The sequence below is a fragment of the Hydra vulgaris genome, chromosome 12 (genome assembly GCF_038396675.1).
Source record: "Hydra vulgaris chromosome 12, alternate assembly HydraT2T_AEP".
NCBI classification, from domain to species: Eukaryota; Metazoa; Cnidaria; class Hydrozoa; order Anthoathecata; family Hydridae; genus Hydra; species Hydra vulgaris.
In genome coordinates this window covers 81,183,097-81,197,921 of record NC_088931.1, presented here as the reverse complement: position 1 = coordinate 81,197,921, position 14,825 = coordinate 81,183,097, and the positions used below count along the sequence as shown (strand labels likewise).

The following is a 14,825-nucleotide window of genomic DNA, read 5'->3' as shown; positions in this document are numbered from 1 at the left end:
AATATCCAGAAGTTTCCAGAAGCATCTAGAATCTTCCAGAACAGGTTCATTTTACTATATAAGAGTAAAACTGAATTTCATGTAAATCGACATGTAATTCAGTCAGTATATGGAAGTCAATCAGTCAGTATTATTAAGACAGTTTATCGAAGTGAGTTTTATCAAAGTGTTTTATCGAAGAACATCAATACAAGAAGTGAAATACAACAAGTGTTTCGTTACATCAATACAGTCCACATCCAACCAAGACGTTGTGTTCCACAGAGCATTATTGTATCATCGCAAGGTAAATGTAACACGGTAAGCCTTGAGAAGCGTGATTATTTATTTTTATTATTTTTATGACTTCAAGTGCAAAAAGGCTCCCGACAGTCTTGGATTGGAACTAAGAAAGAAAATTATTGGCGATTACGTAAGTGGAATGTCACAAAAAAGTATTTGTGATAAATATCGCGTGAAAAAATGGAGCGTATCAAGGCTATGTTCCAAATATCGTTCTACGGGGAAGTTGGCAGCAGATAACAAAGGTGGAAGACCGCGTTCCACCACTTCTTGAGAGGATTCTATATTCGTCAGATCCGTCAAGAAGGATCCCTGGATATCATCAGTCAAGATACAAAAGCAATTAGAGCTGCCTGTATCGGACCGAACAATCAGACGACGTGCCTTTGAAGCCGGATTGTTTTCTTGACGCCCTGCAAAGAAACCGCTGATTTCACTAAAAAACCAGAAGAAAATACTCCTGTTTGCTACATCTCATATTGACTGGAATTTGCAGAAATGGCGAACTGTCCTGTTCAGTGATGAATCGAAGTTCAACATCATTGGGAGCGATGGCATTTGGGGTGTACGTCGACCGGCCGGAAAACGCTTCGATTTACGTTACTGCCATAAAACCGTGAAGCATGGTGAAGGCAATGTAATGGTCTGGGGGTGTTTTTCTGCTAACAGTCTAGGTCCAATACATCGAAACGATGGAATAATGGACCGTTTCATGTATAAAAATATCCTGAAAGATGTTATGTTACCTCATGCTGAATGGAATATGCCAATAAAATGGGTTTTTCAGCAAGACAACGATCCGAAACACACTGCAAAAGTAGTCAAGCAGTGGTTTCAAGACAACCACCTATCGGTGATGGATTGGCCGCCTCAACTTCCGGATCTCAACCCTATCGATAACCTGTGGGAGATCGTCAACCGCAGAATTAATCGTGAAGGCGTTCGTAATAAGGATCAACTGTTTGATCAAATCCAAAAGGCCTGAGCAGCGATTCCACAAAGTTTCATTGATCACCTGATCGAATCTATGCCTCGAAGATGCAAGGCTGTGATTGACAACAAAGGATTCGCCACGAAATATTGATAGCGAAATACAGATTAGTCAACATTTTGTCGAGTTGCACTTGTTTTGTCCAGAAGGAAATCAACTTTTTTAATACTTTTAATTTATTAATTTTCGTGTACAAATAATGAACTTTGTGATGAATAAAACTTGAAGAACTTTGTCTCTAAACAGTTACATAGTTATTTCTCTAAATTGAAAAAATGCAGCACTTTTATATAAAGAAACTAAATTAGCATTATTTGGTTGCACTCGTTTTGTCCGATACTGTACATACTTGATATGGTTAGAGATTTGTTTTCAAATTTTTGTCAGAATATTTATGAAACACTCTCAATACTAATTTATAGACTTAAACGTTTCAAAACATTCCACAAAACTATTGAAAAATGATAGGTTCATCCATAAAAGCAAATAACTTTTTTAATATTCTGATTTAGATAAAATCTGATAATTAACTGGAGTATCTAGATGTAGGGGCAAAATGGAGTACTTAAGACTAAATGATAAATACAAATACTTAAGTAAACATTTAATATAGACTCAAGTTTACACTATAAGGTACAAACATTATTATCAAGAATTTAATTAATACTTGTAATATTTTTTTTATTAATAAAATAAAATCATAACAATAAAATCCCGGTTTGCCCCATACCTGGGGCATAACGGGATGATGCTTGGGATTAAAGAAAATTTTCAAAATGTACAACATTTAACATTTATAAAGTAATGGTCAAACAAAAAATGATGATAAATGCAGTCAAACACGCAATTCGAAAACAAATTCTGGCTCTTTCACCCTTTCCTCTATGCCAGCACACGAATAATGTGCCCAGTTACCACAAACTGTACCAGGAATCCAGCTTTCCCGTCTCCACAAATATCTCGCGAGGTTAGAATTATTTTGTTCTAACTCCATGTTTTTCCGAACTGAGAAAATCAAATTCAAAGTTTTAAAAGGACGTGTAGACCACTTAAACATAAAAAACGTAAACAAATTAGATTCATATTAATTTCCCATACTTGCTACCACAGTTTAAAAGTAAATACTTCAAAAGATATAAAGTGCAGGTATCTGAATTACCACACCCTGATTTGGAGATATACAATATAATACACACTTACTTTATAAAATACAATATTATTTTGTTCTATCTCCATTTTTTATATAAAAATATAATACAAATTAGTATTTTGTATATATAATTGTAGCAAGGTAAAGAACTGTTTGGCATATCTCTGTTTTATTGGAATAAAATCTTACTTTAACTAGTAAAAAAACTTTATAAATGCAATATTTATAAAGTTTAATTATCTAAAGTATGTACCAAGATTTTTACAAAAAAATAAAACTTTGGTTGAAATAAGCTCCAAGAACATATTATCCAAAATACATTTCACAGTGAAATGAATTTCAAAGATTAAATTCAGCAAGGTAAGCACATCTGGGTAATTCATTAAAAACAACGATTTCAATAAGAAGCTCATTTAACACCATAACATAAACATAAAACATAAATATTTTGACATTAAAATAAATTATTTTAAAATACTATTATAAAATCTTATGTCTACAGCAGGCATATACCTGAACATACTTTGAAGGTCCTTAGCTTTATCATTAGAAATTTGAGCACACTGGTTTAAGACAGATGCCATTGGTACAACTGCAAGAGGTCTTGTCACAGCTAATGAAGATCGTGGATTGTTAGAAAGACGCTTAATTCGTACTTCTGAACAAACATCAGTAAATGACTTTTCTGGTAGACAGAAAAAGGATTTCTCTTTTGAATATTAGCAATTGCTCTGATTAAACCAAGTGGACTAAATATTTCAAGAGGAGCTAGTGCTCTATCAATTTGACTATGTATATTGTCAACCTCTTGTATACTAGAATGCTCTGATTCACAGAACTTTTGCTCTATTACCCTGATTTTTGGGTAACGTATCAAAAACTCACGTAAGGCAATGGACATGTGACTATTTCTATTTTGAGGCACGCAGGAATCATAGTATGAGTTTATTAACATCTGGGTGGTCAGCAATTATCTTCTCTAGCAAGCATGTTACACTACTTGCAAGGTCATTTCCTGCACGACCTGAAATGCCTTCATGACAAAGCATATAATAACCTTTTTTATTTAGGGAGCAATCCCCAGTTAAATTATAAGCTGAGAGTTTACGTTTGTAAAAAAATGCTTCTATGTTTGATTTTGGTAAACTTATTACATTTTCAAGGTCAATGCATACTACAGCTACATTTTTATCCTTAAGTTTGCGGTCTTTTTCACGTTCTGCTCGATTTTCATTCTTCAACATTACATGTTTGGAAAATTTTTAGGTTTGCTCCTTAGTTGGATTAACTACATTATGGTATTCATAACATGTATCACATAAATCAGTTTTTAGCTTTTGAAATTCGATGTTAAAGTCATGCTCAATATGAATCTATACATGTGCTTCTTAACAGGGGCAATATTCTTTTCTTTGCAATAGGTAGAGTAAAGTTCATACATTTTATTAAGATTTAAAAAAGCTTCAAAATATTCTTTTTTTGTTCTTTTACGACAGTAGTGTGATGGTACACGTGGAAATTCATTGATATGATCTTTAACACTTTGTTTTGATCTTTGATCAACAACCTTTTTGGTGTGTTTCCCCCATTTTGAAAAGACTGGGCTTCCAGTAGCATAATTCTTGTTTTCATGATGATAATAAACTCTTCTACTACTTATATTTAAAGTAGTGAGGTAAAATTCTTTACAAACTCGAGTTTGCAAATCACCAACAAAAAAGCTGTAATAAAATGAATATGTTTTTCGCGAATTTTCATTGATGGTTCGATGACGTTTCTTCTGGAGTCGTTCAGTAGTTCTACTGTAGAAATGCTTTTTTTGGGTATCATCCATAGACCAAAAATCAGAAAATATATGTGCTCGTTCTTCATCACTGATATGTTGTCTACATTTAAATTTACAAGAATTTAAACAGTCTTTTCTTGTGGTTACAAACTTGCATGGAAAATTTTCTCCTTTTCTATTTTTATAAGCTTGACCAGATTGTCTCAACTACTTTCTCACATTCTGTATCCAAGATTTAGGTGCTGACTTTCGTTTCCAAATTTGGCCTACATGTGGGGACAGACGACTAGCTGATGCTATTACAAGTGCACCATTAGGATATCAAAGAACAGTCAGATCAGTTTCTAAAAAAAAAATATATATATATATACATAATAATAAACAAATATAACAATAATACCTAAACCATGATATATATAAGAAAGTTCAAATGTAATAACTATGATCTATAAATATATATATATATATATATATATATATATATATATATATATATATATATATATATATATATATATATATATATATATATATATATATATATATATATATATATATATATACATATTTTACCTTCAACGTTTTGTTGTAGTTTTTCAACAAAAAAATCTACCGCGGCTGCCGTTTTGATTTTAACGACTTTCACATATAAAACAGATAAAACGGAGATAGCACATTATAATTTTAATTTATAAACTGCATTAAGGAGGTGGAACAAAGTGCAATGTCAGGTATATTAAGAAATAATTTATTTTTTACTGATTTTGTAGTAAAAAATAAATATTTTAACGATAAAAAGAAAAAAAATTTATCTAACTCAAATTTTTTGATTTGTGGAGATAGAACAAAATAATTCTAACCTCGCGATCTGTAATTACAGTACAGATACCTTGTGCCATCTTCTTTACTTTCTATTTTTGTAGTTTTTTTTCTTTTTGGGTGCTGTTTTCTTCTTCTTAGCCACAATTAATGAGTCTTTATAAAGGAAGACGTTAGTACTGCTGTCTTTCTGCTTTGGAAAAGAAATAATATGCCTAGGAGAAGTAGTAAAAAGGCTAGACAATATTAGAATAGACGTATTGGGTAATGTAGAAGTTGAAGTGCTGAGTATTAATGAAGTTGAAGTACTGGGTCTTTGTGAAGTTAAAGTCCTGGGTTTTGGTAGTGTTGAAGTGCTTGGTAATGCAGAAATTAACGTGCTTGATTATCCAGAAGTTGAAGTAATCAATAACATAGATGTGGAAGTGCTAGGTATAAGTAATGTAAAAGTGCTAAGCAATGAAGTGGAAAAGCTGGGGATTGTAAATGTGCTGGGTCATTAGTGCAAGTTGAGCTTGGAGCGACAGATGTATCCATAGGTAGGTCTGTCACTTCAGCTGATAAAAAATCAGTATCTGTAAAAATAAACCTATCTACTGCCCATACTCCAGAATTTTTAAAGCCACTTATAGCATTTTTTATGGTCGCTACCTCATACCAAATACGCAGAGCCAAGTAGGGTTGCTATCTGAAATTGTGTGACCACTCGCCGAGGCTGCTCACAAAGCCATTTTCTCATAGCATCATCATAATGCACGCTAAGTGTCTTCATGAAGGCTAGGTCCAGCACAAGCAAATTGATGCAACACTGAGTATTTCTAAGACTACAGTAACAAAAGGTTTAACTCGGGCGTCGCAGCTGAACAATTTAAAATGTCAAGTGGAAGGTTGTAGTAGTCGTTCTTGGATAAAAAATAATGTCATCCACTAACCAAAGAACCATGCTACAGTTGCTCATCCTACCTGGTCCTCGAGTCAAAATGCAACCAATATAGGTAACCCAGTAAGTTCAAGAACTGTAAAATGTTGGTTATGTTGGATTTTGTCTGGTCATCTTTACAGACCTGCCAGGAAAGCAAAGCTCACAAAGAATTATGTTTAAGATAAAATGGCATTTTTTTTAAAAGTACAAAGGCTGGTAGGTAGAAAACTGGAAGAATGTTATGTTTTCTGATAAATTGACTTTCAGCCAGTTTTCTTCATTTGTACGACATGTCCGGCAGATACGTTGTCCCCACCGTAAAGCAAGCGCAGACTAAGATGGTCTGGGCAGTTTCTCCGGTCAAGACACGGGTGGCATACGTTTATGCCTAAAAATGCTACAATTACTGAGCAGGTTTACCTATCCGTCTTAAAAGGGCTTCTTATTAGATATATGCAAAAACACAACTGCATTATATTTCAGCATGATGGTGCATAATGTCTTAGTTTCGACTTTTAAAAGGGGAATAGAAATTGGTAAAAATAATGTAACTTTTGTATTTAAAACGTATAAAATTTAATTTTTGGATATTTATTCATTTAGTAATATATGTATATATATATATATATATATATATATATATATATATATATATATATATATATATATATATATATATATATATATATATATATAGCCTCTATTAAAAACAACAAATCGATTACATCTCCATAAAAATTTCCAAAAGTATTAGAATTTTATATAAAGCTAGACATAATACGTTTATTTAACATACAATGTTAATTAAGCAACAATTAAAACAACTTTTTTCTTCATTTATCCATTACCATTTAAATTTTGTATATATTGTATATATTGTGCAAATTATTATGTAGTATTTGTTAATGGTTGTTTTTTATTATATATATGTAATTATTTGTATATATATATATATATATATATATATATATATATATATATATATATATATATATATATATATATATATATATGTGTGTGTGTGTGTGTGTGTGTGTGTGTGTGTGTGTGTGTGTGTGTGTAACTATTTACATATATATGTAATTATTTGTTCTTGGTTGATGTTATTGCGCAGTTTTTAATTTAATAGTTTCGTAAAGGTTGGAATGATGTTAATCTCGCTTAAGTTATTTGAATCAGTTAACGACATTTTATACGAAATAGCAAGTAGTATAATAAGTGTAGATATCGGATTCTCTATACGATTAAGTATTTAATTATAACTATGGGATACGTTAGTGCAGGTCTCGAGCTCCCCGAAACGTGGTTGGTGAATGCAGCGCATTCCTGATGAGGGGATCGCCGTTTTATTCACTACTTAATTCTACTTGGTTATAATGGCATCAACATTTTTTTAAATTATGAAAATTTAAAGAATTTTCTGACCCATTTTGTTAAGGCTTCACAGCTCGCATTCTTTGAATATATGCTGAAATTCCCAAGGTGTACTTGGATTAGGCGAGAAACAGCCGTTTTTATATTTTCTTCTGATACTATTTACCTCGGCAACTTTTGTACAAGGTTTAGTTTGAAATTTGAGGAGGTATGTACGATTGCTTTTGCATTTTTAAAACTGTTGAAAAATTCTTTTGTGATTGAATCCTTTTTATTTTTAATAAATGTACTATTTTGAGTCTTCTTTGTGTTTCTGGAAGTATTCCAAAAGTTTTTTGGATCTGTATTTTTTAACATTTCGATTTTTAAGTATTTTTTATTAAATAAATTACATTTCTGTTTCACCACCATTTTTACTTAGGAATGCCACTGGTTACAGAAAAGTTGGCAAGAAAACAAATTTTTTTCTATTCCCCCCCCCCCCCCCGCTTTTTAGAGAAGCACCCATATATCCCTAACATACTTTACCTTTATCCCTAACATATTCTAGTTCTAGTCTCCATACTTGAAAAACGGTTGTTCTATATTTTTCACACTAATTTATCTTATTTGGTATTTTTCTTAAAATTCTGGCTTGACCAATTAATCAGGAAGTTTTTTTACTCATAATGATGTATGCAATAAACTAAAAACTTTTTTATACAGAAGAATATTTAGAAAATTCTATTTTGGTGCTTAAAATGATTGCAAAAATCAAATACATCATGTAAATTATTAGCAAACAGTCTAGTTATTGTATGGATATATCTTTTCTCTGGGAAAAAATTAACTATTCTGATCGACTGCATTCTTTGCCAGGAAGGAACTAATTTCACTTTTTTCCATAGTTATCAGGTTGCCATGGCAAAAGGGTGACACATTATCATAGAACCTCTCCGCATTTAATATTTTGTTTAAAACATGTTACAACATTGTTAATGCTATACTTTAGATAATCTTTTGAGGGACATTAATCATTAGAGTCAGGTTCCAAGAAACTGCTAGCAACTTAATTGTTTATAAAAAATGATTTCATTTTTTGCAGTAAGGAATTTGCAAATATATAGAGCAAACTTCAAGTCAAAATATATATTTAAATAAAAGCTTCTTTGGAAGCAACTCTTTATTTCGAAGTTACTTTTTAACAAAATTTCAAAAGTTTTCGAATATTAACACCGTCGTTATCAAGTTTAAGTGACATACTCTTGTATAGTATACACTAAAAAACTGTTAATTATGTTTCAGGAAAACATGAAGATGGAAGAGAATTCCAAAGAACCAATGTTTGCGGAAAAAAAACTAGATGAATAAAAGTTTTTGAGCATGAAGAAACAGAAAGCATGAAAAAGCAGAAAGAAAGTTACAGTTGCAAAAAAAAAAAAAAAAAAAAAAAGATGCGATTTAACTGAACGAAGAGTTACGCTTAATAACTTTTGGTTGATTGATGTGATGATAGCTCGCTTAACGATGAAGTGATGATAGCTCGCTTGAGCAGTGACCATTAGTAGAGAAGAGAATGAAACTTGATAAAAACGTCAATATTTCTATGTAAAATTTATTTAAATATATAATTAAAACACTTTTAAAATGTCTAAATTTTAAGTTAATGTCAAGACGAAAATTCTAAGAGTTAAAATTAGAAAAGAATAAATAACTAAAAACTATACTAACCAATTTTAAATATATTTCAATTCAATATTTTGCCAGTAATAAACGCAATAAAAATTATTTTTTATCTACGTTTACGAGGATCACGAATTTCTTACATATTTTGTTTTTAATTTGTAGATTAATTCGTTAAATTCATCAAGGTAATGAAGACTTTACATATATATATATATAGTAATATCATATTACTAATATAAGTACTAAGATATATTATTAACATTTAAGTTAGCAGTTATTTAGTATTTCTTCCTTTTAATGATATCCGGTCTCCAGTTAATAGGGTGCGTTTCTTCGGTCTAAAAGTTTAACAATATATAGTTTTAATAAATAAAGTTTAATTCTAATAAATAAATAAGTAACGTAATTCATTTTAAAATAATGTTAAATTATAAAAATGATAAATGCTTTACTCGTTTCGTGTATTATAGCATATAAATAAACTAATATACAGTATCGGACAAAACGAGTGCAACCAAACAATGCTAATTTAGTTTCTTTATATAAAAGTGCTGCATTTTTTCAATTTAGAGAAATGACTATGTAAATGTTTAGAAACAAAGTTCTTCAAGTTTTATTCATCACAAAGTTCATTATTTGTACACGAAAATTAATAAATTAAAAGTATTAAAAAAGTTGATTTCCTTCTGGACAAAACAAGTGCAACTCGACAAAATGTTGACCAATCTGTATTTCGCTATCAATATTTCGTGGCGAATCCTTTGTTGTCGATCACAGCCTTGCATCTTCGAGGCATAGATTCGATCAGGTGATCAATGAAACTTTGTGGAATCGCTGCTCAGGCCTTTTGGATTTGATCAAACAGTTGATCCTTATTACGAACGCCTTCACGATTAATTCTGCGGTTGACGATCTCCCACAGGTTATCGATAGGGTTGAGATCCGGAAGTTGAGGCGGCCAATCCATCACCGATAGGTGGTTGTCTTGAAACCACTGCTTGACTACTTTTGCAGTGTGTTTCGGATCGTTGTCTTGCTGAAAAACCCATTTTATTGGCATATTCCATTCAGCATGAGGTAACATAACATCTTTCAGGATATTTTTATACATGAAACGGTCCATTATTCCATCGTTTCGATGTATTGGACCTAGACTGTTAGCAGAAAAACACCCCCAGACCATTACATTGCCTTCACCATGCTTCACGGTTTTATGGCAGTAACGTAAATCGAAGCGTTTTCCGGCCGGTCGACGTACACCCCAAATGCCATCGCTCCCAATGATGTTGAACTTCGATTCATCACTGAACAGGACAGTTCGCCATTTCTGCAAATTCCAGTCAATATGAGATGTAGCAAACAGGAGTATTTTCTTCTGGTTTTTTAGTGAAATCAGCGGTTTCTTTGCAGGGCGTCAAGAAAACAATCCGGCTTCAAAGGCACGTCGTCTGATTGTTCGGTCCGATACAGGCAGCTCTAATTGCTTTTGTATCTTGACTGATGATATCCAGGGATCCTTCTTGACGGATCTGACGAATATAGAATCCTCTCAAGAAGTGGTGGAACGCGGTCTTCCACCTTTGTTATCTGCTGCCAACTTCCCCGTAGAACGATATTTGGAACATAGCCTTGATACGCTCCATTTTTTCACGCGATATTTATCACAAATACTTTTTTGTGACATTCCACTTACGTAATCGCCAATAATTTTCTTTCTTAGTTCCAATCCAAGACTGTCGGGAGCCTTTTTGCACTTGAAGTCATAAAAATAATAAAAATAAATAATCACGCTTCTCAAGGCTTACCGTGTTACATTTACCTTGCGATGATACAATAATGCTCTGTGGAACACAACGTCTTGGTTGGATGTGGACTGTATTGATGTAACGAAACACTTGTTGTATTTCACTTCTTGTATTGATGTTCTTCGATAAAACACTTTGATAAAACTCACTTCGATAAACTGTCTTAATAATACTGACTGATTGACTTCCATATACTGACTGAATTACATGTCGATTTACATGAAATTCAGTTTTACTCTTATATAGTAAAATGAACCTGTGTGAACCTGTTCTGGAAGATTCTAGATGCTTCTTTTCGATGCTTCTGGAAGCTTCTGAATGTTTCTGGATATTTCTGGATGCTACTGGATGCTTCTTCTGGAAACTTCTGGAAGCTTCTTCATGCTTCTGGAAACTTCTGGATACTTCCTTTAATTATTAAAAAACTTCCGTGACGTTGACAAGGACCAGACTTAAGAAAATGAAACAAACCAAAAAAGTTGCACTTGTTTTGTCCGCTGCAAAATGGCACTTGTCAACGAAATTCTGCCTGTGTGCTGTCAGCTGATTGCTCATGATTCCTGAACTGTTTGCTGTGGTAGTATAGTTCGTTTCGTTTTTAAGACATGTAAAATTAGGAACACTAATTATCATTGTTCGATGTTGGTTGCAAATGTTTTGTCCAATACTGTATAATAATAACTAACCATTTATAATTATATATTTATAACTATATATTTTTAGTAAAGTCATTAAAGTAATTAATGTAAATTAAAATTGTTCAAAAAGAGAAAATTTAATTTAATTCAACCGAACATCTATTATAAAATGGAATAAGATAGATAATGGAATAAATAATAATACATTGTATATATTGGAATAGACAATAACACATGATATATAATGAAATGAATAATATACATAATACATGACGGAATGAATAATAGCAAATAAAAAATTTTAAAAACCATAATATGTAGTGCAATATCAATTAAAACCAATGAAAAATTTCAAGTAGAACAAAGTATTAAATTCGGTTTCATTTGAATAATAGAATAAGAAATTTATTATACACATTATAGTTAAATTTTTAAGTATTGCAATTACTAGATTTAAATGTATTAAATTGTTTTATTTACAATTTAAGATGCATTTATATTCGCATTGTGCATTTATATGTTCACAAAAATACATTCTGCCATTTTAAAAAAAATGAAATAATCAAAAATAAGAATATTAAAAGTTCAACAGAAGTTCTGTAACACCTCAACAAAATTCAACAAGATTCAAGAAGTTTAAGAGAAGTTCTGTAAAACCTACCAAAGTCAACAAAAAAAAATTCCACAAAAACAGACAAGTAAAAACTCATCTGGGCCCGTATTCTCATCTCTCCGTTAAGCTTAACGGAGCGTTAGTCAAAAAATTTTTTTAAATTACATTAATAAAAAATTTATTTAAAATTACAATTTTTTAAACATAAATGTTTTATTTTGGTATAAGTTTTATTTTTACGAATTTATATAAATTTTCGTCATTTCTTTACTTAGAAATATTGTAATGAAATTTCAGACAAAAGCTCCGTTAATCTTAACGGAGAGATGAGAATACGGCCCCTGATTAGTAATTTTCTTAAAATAGATTTCTAGACTTTACAACTTGAGTTTGCAAGTTCCCTCTTTAATGGAGTCAAAATTAGTTGAAATTAATAATTTTGCGTTCAAATAGATTCTTTAATTTGTGTTACTTTTTTATTTAACAGATTCTTTGACTCACATATTATTATGACTAATCAAATTTTTGAATAATGAAAATAAACTACTATTTATTAACTTTTAAATAACTTACAGCTTCATCGTCTTCTTTGTAAACTTTGATTGTCTTGTCTGCTTCACAAGTAAACAATCGAGTACCGCTTTGATCAAAAGCCATTGCGAATATGCCACTTTCGCTATCTAGGGATCCTGGCTGAACAAGCGTCTGTGCTCTTTGAAAATTGTATCCAGTCTTCCAATCCCAAAAATGCATGCTTCCATTGTCACCTAAATATTAAACGTAGCTATTCTAGATCATTAAAATTTCGAAAATTTTTGTTGCTGTTGTTGCAATAATTACAATTTATTTTAAATAATTATACAACAATTTTATTTCATAAACGGTTTCGTAACTGTTATTATAACCAATGATATTATACCGTATGTTCTTATAACAAATGATATTATAATCAGTGTTATTATAACATAATATTCATAAAGTTTTATAGCATCGAAATTCAAAAGTCTAATATTTTAAAGCAAAATAATACTTACCACCAGAAACCAAAACATTATCTGAATTAATTGCCATACAGTTAAGAACAGCATTATGACCTCCAAGATTTTGGATGAAATTACCTTCTGGAAACTTCCATTGCTTTATGTTGTCTGCAGATGCTGAAGCCATTGTATATCTAAAAAGTTAGTTAAAAAAGTATGTAAAATTATTAGCTAATTAAATTGAAGAAGCATTTTAATCATTAGGCATTAATGTCCTGATAAAGATATACCATTAAAAAAATTCTTTTTCTAAAGATTTCAAATATAAAAACATATCCATTGCTTAGTCATCATAAACTTAAAAATTTAATTTACAACTTGTTTTCATTGGCTAATATACTTTTATAGCAAGCAAACTAATTTTAATTGCTTATCAGTTAAATTTTTTAATTGCTTATCAGTTATCAGTATAATAAAAAATATTATAATGAAAAAAATCTTCATCAATATTTATTATTATTCTGCACGCATTAGTAGATAGATTAGCAGACTATCCATATCCATAGATCCACCCCATAACATAGGATATATTCCTAAATTGCTTATCAAATTGTACCAAAAAAACAAAAAAAAACAATTGTGATAAAAATGAGCTAATTTAAAAAAAAATTTAAAATTACAAAATGATTTAAACTTTTAATAAATTAGTTTTAAATTGCAGTCATATATATTTTATTAGAATTAAATTATATTATTATGATCTTTGTTTTAAGCATAAATTATTAGCATTTTTCAAGCGAAAAAAAACAATCATTAATACAAATTGTAAATTGTATTGTATTAATTATGCAACAAAAACAAATTTATTAGCTTATTCTGATTCACTCTCAACAACTGCAAGCAACCACTATTAAGATGGGAGTTACTAGAAAAAAAGAATAGAGTTATAGAGCAAGGAATTGGTTGACAGAAGAGTTAAAAAGTTAAAGGTTGTATGAATCAGGAAACCATGAAGATGGAAGAGAGTTCTGAAGGGTTCAAGTGCAAGGAAAAAAACCAGATGAATAAAAGTTTTTAGAGCCTGCAGGGACAGATACAATAAAAGAATGTGATCTTCTAAATGACAGGTCAAGTAAGAATGAGTTTTAGTTGATATAACTAGAGAAAACAGCTCCTTTGAGCAGCAACCATTTGTATTTGTAGAGAAGAAATGCAACTTTACAATGGGAAAGTGGCTCAAGCTTAACAGATAGGCCAGTCCAAACTACAATTATAATGCGTTTTTGGACCTTGTCTAGAAGAGAAAGAGCGTCATTAGAAGAACCAGCTCAAATATGACAACAGTATTCCATACAGGGACGAATAAGAGATTTGTAGAGATAGAGGTTAGAATCAGGAGAGAAAAAATGGCAACCACGATAAAGAGAAGCAACCTTAGCAGATGCTAATTTAACAATCTATTGTATATATGGTTTCCATGAAAGGTCAGTAGTAAACGATAATCCAAGAAGACGTAAAGAAAAGGACTCAGCGAGAGGGTTGCCAGTCATTAATATAGGAATGTCGACAGTACTAGGATAGTTGCTTGCAGTAAATAATCGAGTTTAGTTGGAGTTAAAATTTAATAGCTACTGTGAGCCCAATCTGTTACAGAAGTAAGATCAGATTTAAGATCAGCTGCCTGTTCTAAGCAATTGAAAAGAGAAGACTTTTATCAAGACAGGAGTATAAAGTTAAATTATCAGCAAAAGGAGCTACTTTGATGTAAGGTTGTGGGAAGATCAATAATGTAAATAAGTA

General features: G+C 31.0%; 1 protein-coding gene across 1 annotated transcript in view; it reads right to left on the bottom strand.

Moving 5' to 3' along the window:
- Positions 1–9,025: 9,025 nt before the first annotated feature.
- The window catches only part of LOC100211391 (pleiotropic regulator 1), a 71,531-nt gene continuing 65,731 nt past the window's right edge, over positions 9,026–14,825 (bottom strand). Inside the window, exons 11-13 of the mRNA XM_065814633.1 lie at positions 13,080–13,219; positions 12,619–12,812; positions 9,026–9,327 (exon numbers count right to left, since the gene is read on the bottom strand). Coding sequence (XP_065670705.1) covers positions 9,268–9,327; positions 12,619–12,812; positions 13,080–13,219 — 394 coding nt within the window. The 3' untranslated portion in view covers positions 9,026–9,267. The remainder of the gene's footprint in view (positions 9,328–12,618; positions 12,813–13,079; positions 13,220–14,825) is intronic.